This window comes from Xiphophorus maculatus, chromosome 16 (genome assembly GCF_002775205.1).
Source record: "Xiphophorus maculatus strain JP 163 A chromosome 16, X_maculatus-5.0-male, whole genome shotgun sequence".
NCBI lineage: Eukaryota > Metazoa > Chordata > Actinopteri > Cyprinodontiformes > Poeciliidae > Xiphophorus > Xiphophorus maculatus.
The window spans coordinates 16,010,354-16,028,455 of NC_036458.1; the positions used below are offsets into that span (position 1 = coordinate 16,010,354).

An 18,102-nucleotide genomic window follows, 5' to 3' on the forward strand; every position below is an offset into this window, starting at 1 on the left:
ACCATAAACCATAACATGAGCTGTTTATTTAACAGGGTATCACTCCTGTTCTGCCATCTACTGTTCTGTGTATGTTACACAGCAGGAAATGATGGGCCGAGTCACTCCTCGTGCAGCATATTTATTCAGTTTAAACTGTAAAAAGAAAATACAGCGGTTACAGTAGCGCTCCCAACATCCGCTGCAACAAGCTGTCCTCTCTGCAATGGCGGACTCCTACAGCCTGCCAGAGCGTCACCCGCTGTTGCATGTGGTACTGAGCGCCCTCCGATGGCGAAACCAAAACATTGTTAAATCTAATAAACATTAACTCTAATGAACATTGTTAACTCTAATAAATTCTAACGCTAGGCTGTGAGTGATCATCACCAAAAACAAAATGTGGGGGGGGGCTAGTTTCATGACTCACTTTCCTAGTGCCACATGTAGCACTTTTTGCAAACTTACTGCTTGATACAAAAACATATTTATATATTTTTTGCTTTGTTTTACATATTAACAGGGTGAGTTATAGTTAGAAATCAAGCTGAATGGGTACCTGAAAAGAATACTGGTTAATACTGGTTAACAGTAAAACATCCAGTGTACTTTTCCTTCATGTTTATTTAATTTCAATGAGCTTAATAGCACTAAGCCTTTAAGCTCAAGATCAGTTCGTCATATTCTGCTTTTTCAAGCACTGATTCAAATAGTCAGAAGACAACTAGCTAGTATTAAAGTGTTTATTATTCTTTCAACAGGTTCTAAATCTTAAAACTATATTTATTTATTTGTGGAAATGAAGTTTGAGTTTAGAGACTGAAGGAAATTTATAGGGTTAGGATTTTATTAGTGATATGTTATGTATGTTTTTGTATTTAAACCTCTGTTAATATTGTTTAATACCAGCTTAATGAAGCTTAATGAAGTTTATTAGACTTTGATGTCATCCTGAAAAGCAAACATAAACTATCTCAAACCTTTGAATGAATTTCAAATCATGGTAGACTGTGAATTCAGTTCAAGTATAGCTCTGTTTTTGCTCAGCAAAGTAAACACAATAGAATATAAATCACAGAAAAGTCCCCCTGTGGTGGTTTGAAGTAACTTGCTCAGGAGTTTTTGTTCAGCTCTGCTGCTTGTCTGTGTCACTGTGTCTTGCCTGGCACAGTAATACACAGCAGAGTCGTCAGGCTGCATATTCTGTCCATTCAGAGTCACTGTTTTACTGGAATCCTGTAAAGTAATGCTGAACTTGTTTGTCATCATATTATTGTAGTTTGTGGTGTATCCAGTCCGTGCAGCACCGATCCACTCCAGTGTTTTCCCAGCAACCTGTCTGATCCAAAATGTAGGATAGCTGTCCAGGGAATAGGAGACCTGACAGCTGATGGTTAGACGCTGACCTGGCTGCACAGTCTGAGCAGCTGGTTGTGTCAGCTGTTCACACTTTACACCTGCAAGTAAAAGACGTTGCATATAATTTTGAAAAGAAGATATCATTCATGTGTTTTCATTATTTCTCCCTCAGCGACACTCACAGGATGCAGCCACCAGCAGCAGAAAAGCCACAAAAAACATTTCGATGTTGAAGATGATATCATGGGAGTTTTTCCTTCTTCTGCTTCAGCTGCTGTTTTAAACTGTTTTATATTTGACGCCTGTAGGTTTACTTTGCAAACGGGGAGGACCAAAAATAAACCACCCAATCAGAAGTGCAGCATCAGCTAATGCTGTTAGCATCTATTATCATAAATACAGCTCAACAACTCTAAAAGTTATGTGCAAACACTGAAAGGAGAATATTAAATAGAAAAGAATAAGAAATAATGTTCTTATTGTTGTTTGAATCCATATTAAAATTTTGAGGTAAAAATCTGTTTATCGTTTCATTAGATGCTGAGATAATTAGTCGGCAGCCTGAACTCTGTGCTCTCAGACTGAATCTTAAAAATACAGACTTACAAAAAAAAATTGGAGGGGTTGGGGGTTGCATTTTAGTGCTGACCTCAGATGTTTGTCTTGATAAATGCAGATTTATCATCTGCATTCATTCATGGTGATGTTGTTATTTACTGGATCAGATTGCCAAAAAAAAATTACTTAGTTACGTGTCAGGAAAATATAAATATTGTTCCTAAACTTCTCAAATATATGTTGACGGGTATAATGACATAATGACATAATATTTCTAATACACTAAGTACATTTTTGATAATGATAAATATATACAATTATTTTTAGTGCAATGTCACATTGACAGACTTTCCTTTTAAAAACAACTTCGAATCAGATTCATTTTTATTTGCTGACTTTGTGCAGACAAACAATGAATTTGACTTCAGTTCAGTTAAATACAAATACAGGGAAAACAAAAATTAAAAGTGTAAATATTATGTTGTGTTTTAATAAAAAGATAACAAAAAATAAATAAAAAACATAAAAATGATCTTAGAGCTCCCCCTCTGGTGGTTTAATACAACCTGTTCAAATTGGGAGTTTTTGTAGAGCGTTGTAGCCTATTTGTGTCACTGTGTCCCGTCTGGCACAGTAATACACAGCAGAGTCTTCAGGCTGCATATTCTGCCCATTCAGAGTCACTGTTTTACTGGAAGTGTCTAAGTCGATTCTGAATTTGTTCTGCAGTGAATCTTTGTAGTGTGAAGCTCCAACACCATGTTTCATCCCAATCCACTCCAGTCCTTTCCCAGCAGGCTGTCTGATCCAAGCTGTGTAGTAGCTGCCCAGGTCATAAGAGACCTGACAGCTGATGGTCAGACGTTGACCTGGCTGCAGAGTCACAGAGGCTGGTTGGGTCAGCTGCTCACACTTCACACCTGTGGAGAAAAATATTTAATTCAGAATTAGTGAAAAAATATTTAATAATTTAGATTCATTAAAATATTTAACAGTGTAATGTGATCAAGCTGTAAATGTTTCAGTGAAACTCACAGGATGCAGCAGCCAGCAATAACAGCAGAGCTACAGAGAACATGTTGGTGCTGAAAGTGATGGGAGTTTCTCTTCTTCTCCTGCTGACAGAATCAGATCAAGTTTATAAACCAGAACAGTTCATTTGCATAATGATAAATAGTTACCTAGTGCTTTTTCTTCTTTCTACTCTTTCACACAGGATTGAGGGACAGTATGCTTGAATTAGCAAGGCTGAGATTAAATTATTTTCACTATTGCAGGAGAAACATAGGAGAAACAGAGGTTTCTATTCATGTTTAGGTTGTCCAAACAGCCTATTCAGGAAACTGAACTCATGTTTTGTACTATTAATGCTGCACGAGAATTAATTTAAACATACAAAAAAATTCCTTTTACTTCACTTATTAAGATGTTTTATTTTTACTAAAATCCCCTTTTTGAGAGAACAAGGTTTATGTCCAGTGTTGTCATCATCACAAAATATGAAGTCAAAACTTTAAATGAACTTATTCAACTACTGCTTGGTTTGTTGCTGAAATAAAGGTAGGATTAAATCTTACCACAGTGGATCCAGTGTAGGAACATAAACATGTTAAGCAGCAGATATTTTAGTCTATGTAGAGATTCTGGGAAAAAATAAAACAATTGTAGAGTATTTCTTTTGACATCATAAAACTTTCCATGTTGTTGATAATTATTTTTAGTTAAATGATAAAATTAAAGGCTTTATACTATTTAATAACACATTGATTTTTAATGTTAGAATGTAGAAAAATTAATCTTTCGAGCAGTTCATTTTTACCTCAGACGTTTTGGAAAGGAAAACAGCCAAAAACAGTGAATTTCTTTGCTGATGCAGGCCTAATAATTCAGTGGTCTTATGGTTCCCCTTTTGGTGATTTTGTGTGATGCAACTAAGGAGTTTTTGTTCAGTGTTTCTGCTTTCTGTGTCACAGTGACTCTCGAGCGCAGTAATAAACACCATAATCCTCAGCAGCCAAACTGTTCATCTGCAGATACACTTGATATTTGCTGTTCTCTCTGGAGATGGTGAACCGGTTGTTTACTGACTGAGAGTAGTAGATGTTTTTACTATCCCAGCTAATAGTAGAGACCCACTCCAGTCCTTTTCCAGCTGCCTGTCTGATCCAAGCATTCCAGTAATGGGCACTAAACCCAGAATATGTGCAGGTCAGTCTATGAGATTCTCCAGGCCTTTTAACCACTGATTCTGACTCAGTCAGTGTTTGACCATCAGTACCTGCAGACAGATTCATAATTAACCACTGCAAACAACGCATATTGTTATTATGTTAAAATATCAAAGTAGCTATTTGAGGAAATCCTTTGTTTTTACCTGTCCAGTTATCTGACAGAATGAGAAAAGCAATCATAAGTTCAAGTCTGATCATTTTGTGGCTGTTCATTTCAGCTCAGTCTGAGTGTTTATCGCTGGTTTACTGCAGTTTTTAATCTCTCTGATATGACATGCAAATATGGACGCAATCGCTTTGTATAAACTCCTCCCCTTGAAAGTATAAATAACACTCATCTTAGTTTAAAGTCTGAAAACATTTTAGAAGATAATAAATGGATGCATGGCTAAAATTATAGCAATATTTCTGTTTTAATTCAGGGTGTATTTTATACAGTCATTTTAAAATATGCAAAATATAAATAAAAAAAAAATACATTCATAAAATATCAGTTATGTATCAGCACATGACAAAATTGCTCTCAGCTTTACCCTTAAATCTTCATCAAAGGATGTAGCAGAGAGCTGACAGGAGAACTATGCTACAGAAATTAGGTGTACAGAGGTGTTTATCAGTTGATCAAACTGATAAACTTATTGATAGTGATCTTAAAACAATCATTAAACTTTTTTCCTGATTGTATGATTACTTATCTGATATAAAAATAATTTTCAATCTTGCTTTAGTCAAACAGATATTTCCACCAGATGATGAAATTTACCTTTTTATTGTTTTTTTATTATTGTGGTTCCAAATACCACTCCATATTATGTGTAGTTATATAGCCTTTTAAAAAACAACACACCAAGTAAACAAAAACAAATAAAAATAATCATATACATAGAGCCATACATCAGTGTGAAATTAAAAGCTGCACAAAAATTGGTCTTGGACTGTCTCCTCTGGTGATTGAAAGCAGCAGGTGTTCAGGCTCTTTGGGGTTTTTGTTCAGCTCTGCTGCTGATTTGTGTCACTGTGGTCGTATCTGGCACAGTAATACACTGCAGAGTCTTCAGGCTGCATATTCTGTCCATTCAGAGTCACTGTGTTACTGGACGTGTCGATACTGAATTTGTTCCGCAGTGAATCTTTGTAGTATGAAACTCCAACACCATGTTTCATCCCAATCCACTCCAGTCCTTTCCCAGCAGGCTGTCTGATCCAAGCAGTATAGTAGCTGCCCAGGTCATAAGAGACCTGACAGCTGATGGTCAGACGTTGACCTGGCTGCAGAGTCACAGAGGCTGGCTGGGTCAGCTGCTCACATTTCACACCTGTGGAGAAAAATATTTAATTCAGAATTAGTGCAAAAATATTTAATAATTTAGATTTTTTTAAATATTTAACAGTTTAATGTGATCAAGCTGTAAATGTTTCAGTGAAACTCACAGGATGCAGCAGCCAGCAGTAACAGCAGAGCTACAGAGAACATGTTGGTGCTGAAGGTGATGGGAGTTTCTCTTCTACTCCTGCTGACAGAATCAGATCAAGTTTATAAACCAGAACAGTTCATTTGCATAATGATAAATAGTTACCTAGTGCTTTTTCTTCTTTCTACTCTTTCACACAGGATTGAGGGACAGTATGCTTGAATTAGCAAGGCTGACATTAAATTATTTTCACTATTGCAGGAGAAACATAGGAGAAACAGAGGTTTCTATTCATGTTTAGGTTGTCAAACAGCCTATTCAGGAAACTGAACTCGTGTTTTGTACTATAAATGCTGCACAAGAATTAATTTAAACATACAAAAATATTTCCTTTTTACTTCACTTATTAAGATGTTTTATTTTTACTAAAATCCCCTTTTTGAGAGAACAAGGTTTATGTCCAGTGTTGTCATCATCACAAAATATGAAGTCAAAACTTTAAATGAACTTATTCAACTACTGCTTGGTTTGTTGCTGAAATAAAGGTAGGATTAAATCTTACCACAGTGGATCCAGTGCAGGAACATAAACATGTTAAGCAGCAAATATTTTAGTCTATGTAGAGATTCTGGGAAAAAATAAAACAATTGTAGAGTACATCATAAAACTTTCAATGTTGTTGATAATTATTTTTAGTTAAATGATAAAATTAAAGGCTTTATACTATTTAATAACACATTGATTTTTAATGTTAGAATGTAGAAAAATTAATCTTTCGAGCAGTTCATTTTTACCTCAGACGTTTTGGAAAGGAAAACAGCCAAAAACAGTGAATTTCTTTGCTGATGCAGGCCTAATAATTCAGTGGTCTTATGGTTCCCCTTTTGGTGATTTTGTGTGATGCAACTAAGGAGTTTTTGTTCAGTGTTTCTGCTTTCTGTGTCACAGTGGCTCTCGAGCGCAGTAATAAACACCAGAATCCTCAGCAGCCAAACTGTTCATCTGCAGATACACTTGATATTTGCTGTTCTCTCTGGAGATGGTGAACCGGTTGTTTACTGACTGAGAGTAGTAGATGTTTTTACTATCCCAGCTAATAGTAGAGACCCACTCCAGTCCTTTTCCAGCTGCCTGTCTGATCCAAGCATTCCAGTAATGGGCACTAAACCCAGAATATGTGCAGGTCAGTCTATGAGATTCTCCAGGCCTTTTAACCACTGATTCTGACTCAGTCAGTGTTTGACCATCAGTACCTGCAGACAGATTCATAATTAACCACTGCAAATAACGCATATTGTTATTATGTTAAAATATCAAAGTAGCTATTTGAGGAAATCCTTTGTTTTTACCTGTCCAGTTATCTGACAGAATGAGAAAAGCAATCATAAGTTCAAGTCTGATCATTTTGTGGCTGTTCATTTCAGCTCAGTCTGAGTGTTTATCGCTGGTTTACTGCAGTTTTTAATCTCTCTGATATGACATGCAAATATGGACGCAATCGCTTTGTATAAACTCCTCCCCTTGAAAGTATAAATAACACTCATCTTAGTTTAAAGTCTGAAAACATTTTAGAAGATAATAAATGGATGCAAGGCTAAAATTATAGCAATATTTCTGTTTTAATTCAGGGTGTATTTTATACAGTCATTTTAAAATATGCAAAATATAAATAAAAAAAAAATACATTCATAAAATATCAGTTATGTATCAGCACATGACATAATTGCTCTCAGCTTTACCCTTAAATCTTCATCAAAGGATGTAGCAGAGAGCTGGCAGGAGAACTATGCTACAGAAATTAGGTGTACAGAGGTGTTTATCAGTTGATCAAACTGATAAACGTATTGATAGTGATCTTAAAACAATCATTAAACTTTTTTCCTGATTGTATGATTACTTATCTGATATAAAAATAATTTTCAATCTTGCTTTAGTCAAACAGATATTTCCACCAGATGATGAAATTTACCTTTTTATTGTTTTTTTATTATTGTGGTTCCAAATACCACTCCATATTATGTGTAGTTATATAGCCTTTTAAAAAACAACACACCAAGTAAACAAAAACAAATAAAAATAATCATATACATAGAGCCATACATCAGTGTGAAATTAAAAGCTGCACAAAAATTGGTCTTGGACTGTCTCCTCTGGTGATTGCAAGCAGCAGGTGTTCAGGCTCTTTGGGGTTTTTGTTCAGCTCTGCTGCTGGTTTGTGTCACTGTGACTCTGGCACAGTAATACACAGCAGAGTCTTCAGGCTGCATATTCTGTCCATTCAGAGTCACTGTTTTACTGGAAGTGTCTAAATCAATACTGAACTTGTTCTTCAGTGAACCTTTGAAGTGCACAGTTCCATAACTATCTTTCATCCCAATCCACTCCAGACCTTTCCCAGCAGACTGTCTGATCCAAGCTGTGTAGTAGCTCAGGTCATAAGAGACCTGACAGCTGATGGTCAGACGTTGACCTGGCTGCACAGTCACAGAGGCTGGCTGTGTCAGCTGTTCACACTTCACACCTGAAGAGGGAAATATTAAATTTAAAATTACAATATAAACGGTAATCAGTTGGTTAAGATTGATCCTGCTGTAAGTGATTGTGTCTCAGTGAGACTCACAGGATGCAGCAGCCAGCAGCAGCAGCAACGGAGCTACAGAGAACATGTTGGTGTTGAAGTTGATCTGATGGGAGTTTCTCTTCTTCTGCAGCTGACAGAATGAGGTCTTTAAAAGTCAAGGGTTAATTTGCATAATATAACCAATCTGTTAGTTTTGACTGAACCTTGCTGAAATTTTATGTGTTAATTCAAGCAACATTTGGAAAAAATATACCTGGATTTCATATAGTTATAAAATAAATATTTTGAAAATATTCTTCTTGGAAGAATATGTTATCTAAGTGACTTTTGATCTAGATTTACATCAAGTTTTTCAAATGAAAAAAGGACACCCTGTATTTTCTTAAACTTGCCAGCATTGTTATCATAAAGCCACAAAATCAATATGAGTCTTCAATACGAAATTGTTTTGTTTCATAGGGCTATGGGGCATTTGTTAAGATTATTTTAATTTAAAAACATGTTTTGTTTGTTTTAGGTTAATGCATTTTTATTGGCCATTGAATTTTAATTGAAAATGACAGCCTGACGCCCACACACTTTAAGAGTCTTTGTTGAATTGCCCAAAAAGGCTTTGGAAAAATTGTTAAAGCTAACATTTTTAAAATACTTTTACATTTTAAAAACAAACATCCATTAAGAAACACACTTACAGTTTTGTGAATGTCAAAAATGATTCAAGAAATTTACTAAAATGAGTCAAAAAAATTATTTGTATTACAAATTTTATATTAATGAATTTACTGGAAAATCAGCTTTCAATAAATTACATTTCAAATTGTTTGTAATATTTGTATTAAATGTATAACAATTCCCCTACTGTTTGTGTCTCAGTGTTTTTGTAGCAGTGGCTAGGTTGCCTCGCTAACATTACAGAGTCTGAATCACTACACAAAATCACAGCTATTACTGTCTTGCAAAATAACTTGAAGTCTAAATTATGTCATCAGCACTTTAAGGTTGAAAACAATGGAACAAACACTGACCAGTTCAAATGACTCATTTTCTGACTCAGTATATAAGCCATGTTCTAATGTAATTGTTAGAGAAAGTGTTAAAGACACCGGGCTTGACTGTCTACTGTGCTGTTAGGTATAACTGGAGTTACAAATTAGGCAGAAATAATCCTTAAAGATGTACTTCTTCTATATGCCACTGTGTAATTCACAGTCCTTTTAAAATCATTTATTAGTCCTGTCATACAGTTTGAATAAGTTTGTATAACCTAAAACGTAGATTAACTAGAATCAAACTGACTTTTCGAACTTGAAAACAGTTTTTATTTTCTTTGAGTATCATAATTTGGCACGATGCTTCCAAATTTAGGAAAACAAGAATCCATATTTGGCAGCAAAATGTCTAATGTTGATGTTATCTGTATAAAACTGAAGACTGAAAATGGCAAGCTGTTCCTTTATGAAGTGGTTGGAATTCAGTTGTGGTCTCTAGACGCCTCCTACAATGGTTTATTAATAATGCATGTAATGCACATGTTGTGGTTCTGAAGGAGTTTTGTACAGCACTGCTGTGTGTCTGTGACATTGTGCCTCTTTGCCTGGCGCAGTAATACAGAGCAGAGTCTTCACGCTGCAGATTCTGTCCATTTAGAAGCACTGTGTTACTGGACGTCTCTAAGTTAATAAAAAAAACTTTTGTCTTTGACGTCTGGACTTCCATAACTGTCTCGTCTCCCAATCCACTCCAGTCCTTTCCCAGCAGGCCGTCTGATCCAGGCTGTGTAGTAGATTAGATCATAAGAGACCTGACAGCTGATGGTCAGTCTGACCTGCTGCACAGTCACAGAGGCTGGCTGTATCAGCTGTTCACACTTTATACCTGTGGAGGAAAAAATCACTTTGAGTAGGCAATGTATTGACAATAATTTAACAGTTTAGTGTGAGGTTTAGTCTGAGAAGCTGCGGTTGGGCAGAATATACGTGTGTGTTTTTTTAACCCAATAAAGAAAACTTATCAGTGCTGCCACAATTAGGACAATACTTTCACAGATATTTTAGAGAAACTTTTCAAAATTTTCTCTACATTGAAATTACTTGAACATTTCCTTATGACAAAACAGTTACATCATCCTGGGATGATTTTATGTCAAAAATGTCCATGGATTAAGGAGTCTCTGAATCTTTTGTTTATTTTGATACACATCTTTGAGCTGTTTGTTGAAGGGAGGAAATGGACAATTAATCTGTTGAGCCACATGTTGAGGGATTCCTAAAAAACAGGAAATCTCAAACCACAAGAACCGTTGAGTCTTTTTTTACATCTATACCTGTGTCACACAGTCAGAGAAGGAAAGCTGAATAGTTTCTTTGCTCAGTAAGAATGAAAATGATAAATTCTATTTTTACTCTTATACACACTTTTTTGCAAGTTGTTTTCGTCAACTTATGTGATATAGAACATTTGATATAGAACATAAGGAAGCAGAAAAAAAATACAGAGCACAGAGAGAACAGAAAAAGAAAACTGTACTGTGGTCATCGTTTTAATGCTGGAGATCAAAATTGCAAACTAGTAAGCAGGGCAAAAATACACAGCAGTTATGAAGAATTAAATATTTTATGTACTGAGAAAGTGTTCAATTTCAATATTACATTTAACTAACCTGTTTAAGACTTTAATTTAACAGTTTATTTTCTACTTTTCATGAAATTTTGAGTTTAAGAAAAGGTGGAAAAAAGGATAGCTGATCTATATTTTTGTACAACGGCAAGAAAATCTGGCACGTATATAAGCTGTGTTCTAATGCTTGAGAATATATAAAAGATGCCTGTCTTTTGATTGTCTTTCTTTGTTTGTGTTTGTTTTGTTTACTGGACTGGTTATTGCACTGGTGTTGCATGAATTAAAAATTAGACATGAAACAAAATCCTTCAAGAAGCACAATAATAAAGGGACCTGCTAATTTGCATGACATTCTTTAGAGAAAATATGATTAGTCCTGTCTTGTTTTGGTTTGTATAACCTAAAAAATGATTTATGTAACCTATTCGACTCCAAAAACCTAACTGACTTCCAAATAGTGTTTTATTATGTCAAATTATATTTAGGTAACAATATGCTTTCAGTATTAGGTAATCAAAAGCAATTTGAACAATTGGATGAATAAAAAATGAAAGCAAAATCTAATTGGATGTGTTGTATTGTTAATGTTTTCTATGTATAACTTAAGAGTGACTGCAAGACGTTCTTTTAGGAAATTGTCTAAATTCATTAGTGGGCATAAGGCGCCCCCTCTGGTTGTTTACTGCTAAAGCATCAGTTCAGGTGTGAGGGGTTTTTGTACAGCTCTGCTGCTTGTTTGTGTCACTGTGTCCTGCCTGGCACAGTAATACACAGCAGAGTCTTCAGGCTGCATATTCTGTCCATTTAGAGTCACTGTTTTGCTGCTGGTGTCTACGTCAATACTGAACTTGTTCGTCAGCGAATCTTTTAAGTGTAAATTTCCATAACTATCATTCTCCCCAATCCACTCCAGTCCTTTCCCAGCAGCTTGTCTGATAAAAGCTGTCCAGGCACTCAGATCATAAGAGACCTGACATCTGATGGTCAGACGTTGACCCGGCTGCACAGTCATTGCAGCTGGTTGTGTCAGTTGTTCACACTTCACATCTAAAAAGATTAAACAGATGTAGCAATTTAACACAGAGCAAATAGTATAAATAATTTAAACCCAGCTATTCAGTGAGACTCACAGGATGCAGCAGCCAGAAGCAGCAGCAGAGCTACAGAGAACATGTTGGTGTTGAAGGTGATCTGATGGAAGTTTCTTCTCCTCTGCAGCTGACAGCATCAGATCAAGTGTATAAAACTTGAATTTGCATGACTAAGCAGCCAATCACTGCATTAAAAATTACGTCACATCAAGTACTTGATCTTTTGTCTGGTCTGCTGGAGTTTGCATAATGACAGTCCTGCCTCTTAGTATTTTTGACCACATATTGCAAGAGGTTTTATCTTTTTTTATTTTAAATAGGATCCAGAAATAATATTTCTGAATTAACAATGTCTGTGTTAAATTATTATTTTCCATCTGTTGAGTGCAATGTGTTTACATTCATTTGGGTAAAAAATTAATATTACCACATGGTGAATGTATAATAGTTTACAGAATGATGCACAGATTCTGTGGATGTAAAACTAAGAACCATGATGAAGCCATTATTGTTTCTTTTAATGCAACACGAATTTTGCAAGATTTTCCACATGTTCTCTACATCTTCTCCATATTTACTGTGTAGCTGAACTGGTTCACTGTTGTTATAGTTCAATCTTGCAAGTGGTGCTGGTCTAAGTCTCCAAAAGAAATGAAGAAGTTTTGGAGTTTAAAAGACAAGAAGTTGTAAAATAAAACTCTAATGATCTGCTAATTTTATGGGGTTTTTTAGTCATTTGAATAATTCATATTTCTCTGCTCACTACTAACTTACCAAATAATGTTGACCAAATCTACAAGTTATGAGGTTTTTATGTTAATGTGTAGGTGCTGAATGAGACCCTAGATAGAGTTTTATCTGGGGTCCCATTCCAGTTAAGTGGGCTCATGACATAGGGGGTGTTGCTTAAATTAAAGGGGGTGCTATGATTAAATTGTATTATCCAGTACACTGGATTTTCACTGCATGTTTTCAATTCAACATATTCATTAGTAAACAAGTTTTTTTTAATGAGATTCTCATTTTGCATGTTTGTGATTACTGTAGGGTTGGAATGTTTTTTATCCTGTGACAAAAAAAACTCCATGCCTTGGTATAAAAGGTATACCTTGTGTACTTTTAAGTATAGTTTTGTGTGCATTTGTCTGTGTGTGTTGGTGTCACTGATCCTCTTCTGCCCCCTCCAGGCTGTCTGAAAATGTATTTCATGTTGTTTTTGTACAGCCTCTGTGCTCACTTTAACCACTGTGTTCCTGCAGCACAGTAATATACAGCAGAGTCCTCTGGCTTCAGGTTGGATAATGTCAGATGCGTCATGCTGTTACTGCTGTCCTTTCTGACTTCAATACGTCCACTAAGACCACTGGCATATGTGTTACTGCTGGGATTGTTAAAACCGCTTCCTATCCATTCCAGTCCTTTTCCTGCAGGTTGTCTGATCCAGTGCATGCCATAGCTGGTAAATGTGAAGCCAGATCCTCTGCAGGACAAACTGAGAGTCTCTCCAGGCTTTTTCACCACTGAACTGGAAGGAATGGACTCCATCCTCTGACCTGTACAACCTGGTTATATGGAAATAGAGGAACCATTGATGAGAATTACAAAGGAAGTGACATTTAGTCAGTAATATGATATGAAACATATGGAAGCAGGACAACTTACAGCACAGAGAGAGAACAAGAAGGAGGACAGTGAGAGTGTTCATCATCTTGAGGCTGCAGACACAAATGACAAACCAGTCAGCAGAATTGAAATACACAGCAGAGATCAGTGATTTGCATTAGTATGAAGAAGGAGGGACAGATGGCCCTTTTCCACCTCTGCTTGACTCAGCTCTACTCAGTTATGAGGGATTTTCACCAGTAATGATTAGCATGTAGTGATATTTTTGGATCTTACTTCACAGGGTTTCCAAGTGGGCCAAATTGGGCTTAAAAGAATTTCAGAATACTATTGGTCACAGATTGGCTAGGGGGACAAGTCACTGGTTGCGTTCCACAGTTTCCTGTACTTCTCCAGTGTTTCATTTCGCTGTCCAAAGCAATTTCTACCTCTTTTCTTTTTGAGTCAGACAAAAAGCCACCACCTGACCAGAATGTTCAACATAGTTTCTATTTCCAAATTATTTGTTGCATTTTTGTCATATTACAGATCACACAGACCACTTGATTTGTTACATGGCACCTGTTTGTGAACAGCTGTTTGATTATTTAATATGTTTACTTGATTCCATGGCATAATGTCTGTGCTTTGGTGTGTTACACTAAATCATATCAAAACTCATCAAACTGTATTTTTGCTGTAAATTCTCAGACTTGAACTGCATTGGAACAGAGGAGAATATCATATTGGATCAGGTTTTTGTTCTTTCATCTGTGTATGAGTGTCTTTTTCGTGGCTCTTAATCATTAGTATTTGTGGTCAAGCTCCAAGAGGTTGTTGTACAGCTTTTTTCTGTGTCATGGAGACTTGCAGGATCCAGCAGCCCGAACCAGAGGCAGTGATACAGAAAACATGTTGGTGTAGAAAGTCATCTGGTTGGAGATTATTTTCATCTATAGCTGCCAGCATAAGATCAGCTCCTTAAAACTGAATGACTTAATTTTCACAAAAAAATCACTGCCTCAGTTTAAACTGACGGTTTGTGTTTTTCATCACATGCTGTCAGATCTAAGCTAACCAAGTAAGTTTTATATCAAATGCGCATTTTGAATAAATCTAATTACTGAACAAGTGGAAGATATTTTTTCCTGCAAGAGAAAATAGCAGTTTTCAAATATTTTGTGATTTTAAATGCAATGATGTTTAAAAGCAATTATTTTAGGTAATATATAGTTTCATCTGCATTTGTCTGTGTGTGTTGGTGTCACTGATCCTCTTCTGCCCCCTCCAGGCTGTCATAAAAATGTATTTCATGTAGTTTTTGTACAGCCTCTGTGCTCACTTTAACCACTGTGTTCCTGCAGCACAGTAATACACAGCAGAGTCCTCTGGTTTCAGGTTGGATAGTCTCAGATGGGTCATGCTGTTACTGTCTTCTCTACTGATTTCAATACGTCCTCTCACACTGCTGGCATAGGTGTTTCTACTATTATCGGAGAACCCACGTCCTATCCATTCCAGTCCTTTTTCTGCTGGTTGTCTGATCCAGTGCATAACATAGTCAGTAAATGTGAAGCCAGATCCTCTGCAGGACAAACTGAGAGTCTCTCCAGGCTTTTTCACTACTGAACTGGAAGGAATGGACTCCATCCTCTGACCTGTACAACCTGGTGATATGGAAATAGAGGAACCATTGATGAGAATTACAAAGGAAGTGACATTTAGTCAGTAATATGATATGAAACATATGGAAGCAGGACAACTTACAGCACAGAGAGAGAACAAAAAAGAGGACAGTGAGAGTGTTCATCATCTTGAGGCTGCAGACACAAATGACAATCCAGTCAGCAGGACTGAAATACACAGCAGAGATCAGTGATTTGCATTAGCATAAAGAAGGAGGGACTCATGGCCCTTTTCTACCACTGCTTGACTTGGCTCTACTCAGTTATAAGTGATTTTAATCATTAACAGCGATCATTTATTAGTGATTTTTTTTTAGACTCCACTTTACTGGGTGTTAAAGAGACAGTGGCCCAATTTCAAGGTGTCAAATTGCAAAGTCAAATATCTTTTAAATCATGTTTGATATATAAATATTTTTTATAACAACTGAAGGTAACATGGTTACTAATGCACTATGTGCCTACAGAATAAATAATGCTAACTCTCTACGTATTATACAATGAATTTGAAACCAGTATTTGCAGCAAACTACATCATAAAATGTACAATTTCTGTACATGTTTATTTCATTTCATCATGATTATGTTTCCAAGTATGATTTTGGTCCTATTAGCTTACTTTAAATGTAAACAATCATAAAAAATGGTTTTGAGCGCTTCCTCTGGTTACTGTATGCAACAGGTGTTCAGGCGATGATTTGTTCTGATCACATTTCAAATCTTCAGTGGTCTATGAGCTCCCCGTCTTGTGTGTTTTTCAAGTTTAGGCTGTGAGAAGTTTTTGTTCAGCTCTGGTGCTTGTTTGTGTCACTGTGGCTCTCTGGCACAGTAATACACAGCAGAGTCTCCGGGCTGCATATTCTGTCCATTGAGAGTCACTGTTTTACTGGAAGTGTGCATCTATCCTGAATTTACTACTCAGGGAGTCTTTGTAGTATGAACCCCCACCAACATGTTTCATCCCAATCCACTTTAGTCCTTTCCCAGCAGGCTGTCTGATCCAAGCTGTTCAGTAGCTGTACAAAGAAAAAGAGACCTGACAGCTGATGGTCAGACGTTGACCTGGCTGCAGAGGCTGCTGGGTCAGCTGTTCACACTTCACACCTGTGGAGGAAAACATTGAATTCAAAATTACTGCAAAAATATTTCATAATTCAGTTACATAAAAACTAAACTGATTAAATTCAGTGTGATTAAGCTGCAAATGTTTCTTTATCAGATAGACTCACAGGATGCAGCAGCCATCGGCAGCAGCAGAGCTACAGAGAACATGTTGGTGTTGAAGATGATCTGATGGGAGTTTCTCTTCTTCTGCAGCTGACAGAATAAGCTAATGTATATGAAACATGACCATTTAATTTGCATAGTAATGTCCAAACCAATCAGTATGTCTGCTACATATTAAGGGGAACTTTATCCATTTTGTTCTACCAGAATACAGAGTGTGTCTGAACTAATAATGCTGATTTTCTTCTATGAGAACTCATGTTACACATTATACCAGTTTCCTTTGCTTGTGGACCCTGATTATTGTGGTTCATTTTTTCACTCTGTGAATTACAGAGTCTGGTTTTGTCAGCTGTTCATACTTTACACCTGCAGAGGATACTATTAAATTTACATTTACTATCCAAACAGTTATCAATATGTTTTGAATGAAGAATTAAAAGCGGTATGTTTACATTCATAAAATTCATTGATCAGATTGATATTTATTCTGATTAAATAGTACAAATTTATTATTTATGGGCAAAATTTAATTAATCTAATCATGACATGCATTTACATTCACCAGGTTTAACTTAGAATACAACCACTGACAAGCATTTAATTGTAAAATTTTCCACCAAACAACAGAAGAAGAAGCCACTTCCATCTGTGCTGAACATAAAAACAAATGCAGTACTGGCATGTCAGCTTGACATAGAGTTCACAGAATGACATGATCAGAACAAGTGTTTATTCACTGGTTTCCAGTATGTAGAGAAACCATCTCTATATGGTCCTGTGAATGAAACCATTAAACAAACAATTCATTTAATCCTGAATCTCTTGCCAATAATTTTCCAAGGATGTATGTTTGCTGAGGTTCGATTCTCTGAGGACTTCTATCAGGTGATGCTTTACTTCAGGCTTCTGCAAAATGCTAAGTAATATGTGCCACTCACCTTTCTCTCATTTTGTTTTCCAAACTACCTGACGAAAAGAACCAGAATCGTTAAAGTTAACAGTGAGACAAATAGATAATGCTGGAGGTAAAAATAACAAGATAGTAAGCAGTAAAAATTGACCAGTTCTGAGCAAGAATATAAGCAGTTTTCAAAGGCAAATATTTGAGAAAATGTATTTGTTTTGTTTAGTGAACTGACTCCTGTGCTGGTAAGTGTTGCTGAAATTAAAAATTACACATGGGGAAAAAAATCCTTAAAGCTGCACTTCTTGAAGTATCATAAGTAGGTACCTGCTATTTTACATTACATTCTTTATAAGAACTTGATAAGTCCTATCTAACACTAAGTTGTTTAAATTTAGATTTATTTAACTTAGCTGATTTCAAAAAGTTCTAAATTAGTGTTTTATCATTTTAGACAATCTTTGGCAAGATGCTTTCAGTGTTGGGTAAATGAAAGCCTATTTGAAAAATTATCATTGGATATACAATATAAAAGCAAAACCTAACTGACTGTAATGTTAATATTGTCAGTGTATAGATGAATAGTGAAAACTGCAAGGCGTTCTTTTAGAAAATTGTTAAATTCTGCAGTGATCTTAAGACGCCCCCTCTGGTTGTTTACTAGTAAAGCATCAGTTGAGGCTGAGAGGGGTTTTTGTATGGCTCTGGTGCTGGTTTGTGTCACTGTGGAGCTCTGGCACAGTAATACACAGCAGAGTCTCCAGGCTGCATATTCTGTCCATTTAGAGTCACTGTGTTGCTGCTGGTGTCTACATCGATACTGAACTTGTTCTTCAGTGAATCTTTTAAGC

At 36.1% G+C, this 18,102-nt stretch overlaps 4 gene segments (V, D, J or C); all 4 read right to left on the reverse strand.

Annotated features, from left to right (window-relative positions):
* Positions 1–2,466: 2,466 nt before the first annotated feature.
* On the reverse strand, positions 2,467–3,006 carry LOC102220961. The segment is given in 2 exon segments: positions 2,467–2,816; positions 2,932–3,006. Coding segments are annotated over 2 exon segments (393 nt in total).
* Positions 3,007–5,117: 2,111 nt separating this feature from the next.
* LOC102219291 lies at positions 5,118–6,169 on the reverse strand. The segment is given in 3 exon segments: positions 5,118–5,443; positions 5,559–5,638; positions 6,102–6,169. Coding segments are annotated over 2 exon segments (369 nt in total).
* Positions 6,170–7,713: 1,544 nt separating this feature from the next.
* Positions 7,714–8,205, reverse strand: LOC102221227. The segment is given in 2 exon segments: positions 7,714–8,060; positions 8,160–8,205. Coding segments are annotated over 2 exon segments (393 nt in total).
* A 3,219-nt stretch (positions 8,206–11,424) lies between these two features.
* Positions 11,425–11,938, reverse strand: LOC102221488. The segment is given in 2 exon segments: positions 11,425–11,786; positions 11,870–11,938. Coding segments are annotated over 2 exon segments (405 nt in total).
* Between the last annotated feature and the right edge of the window lie 6,164 nt (positions 11,939–18,102).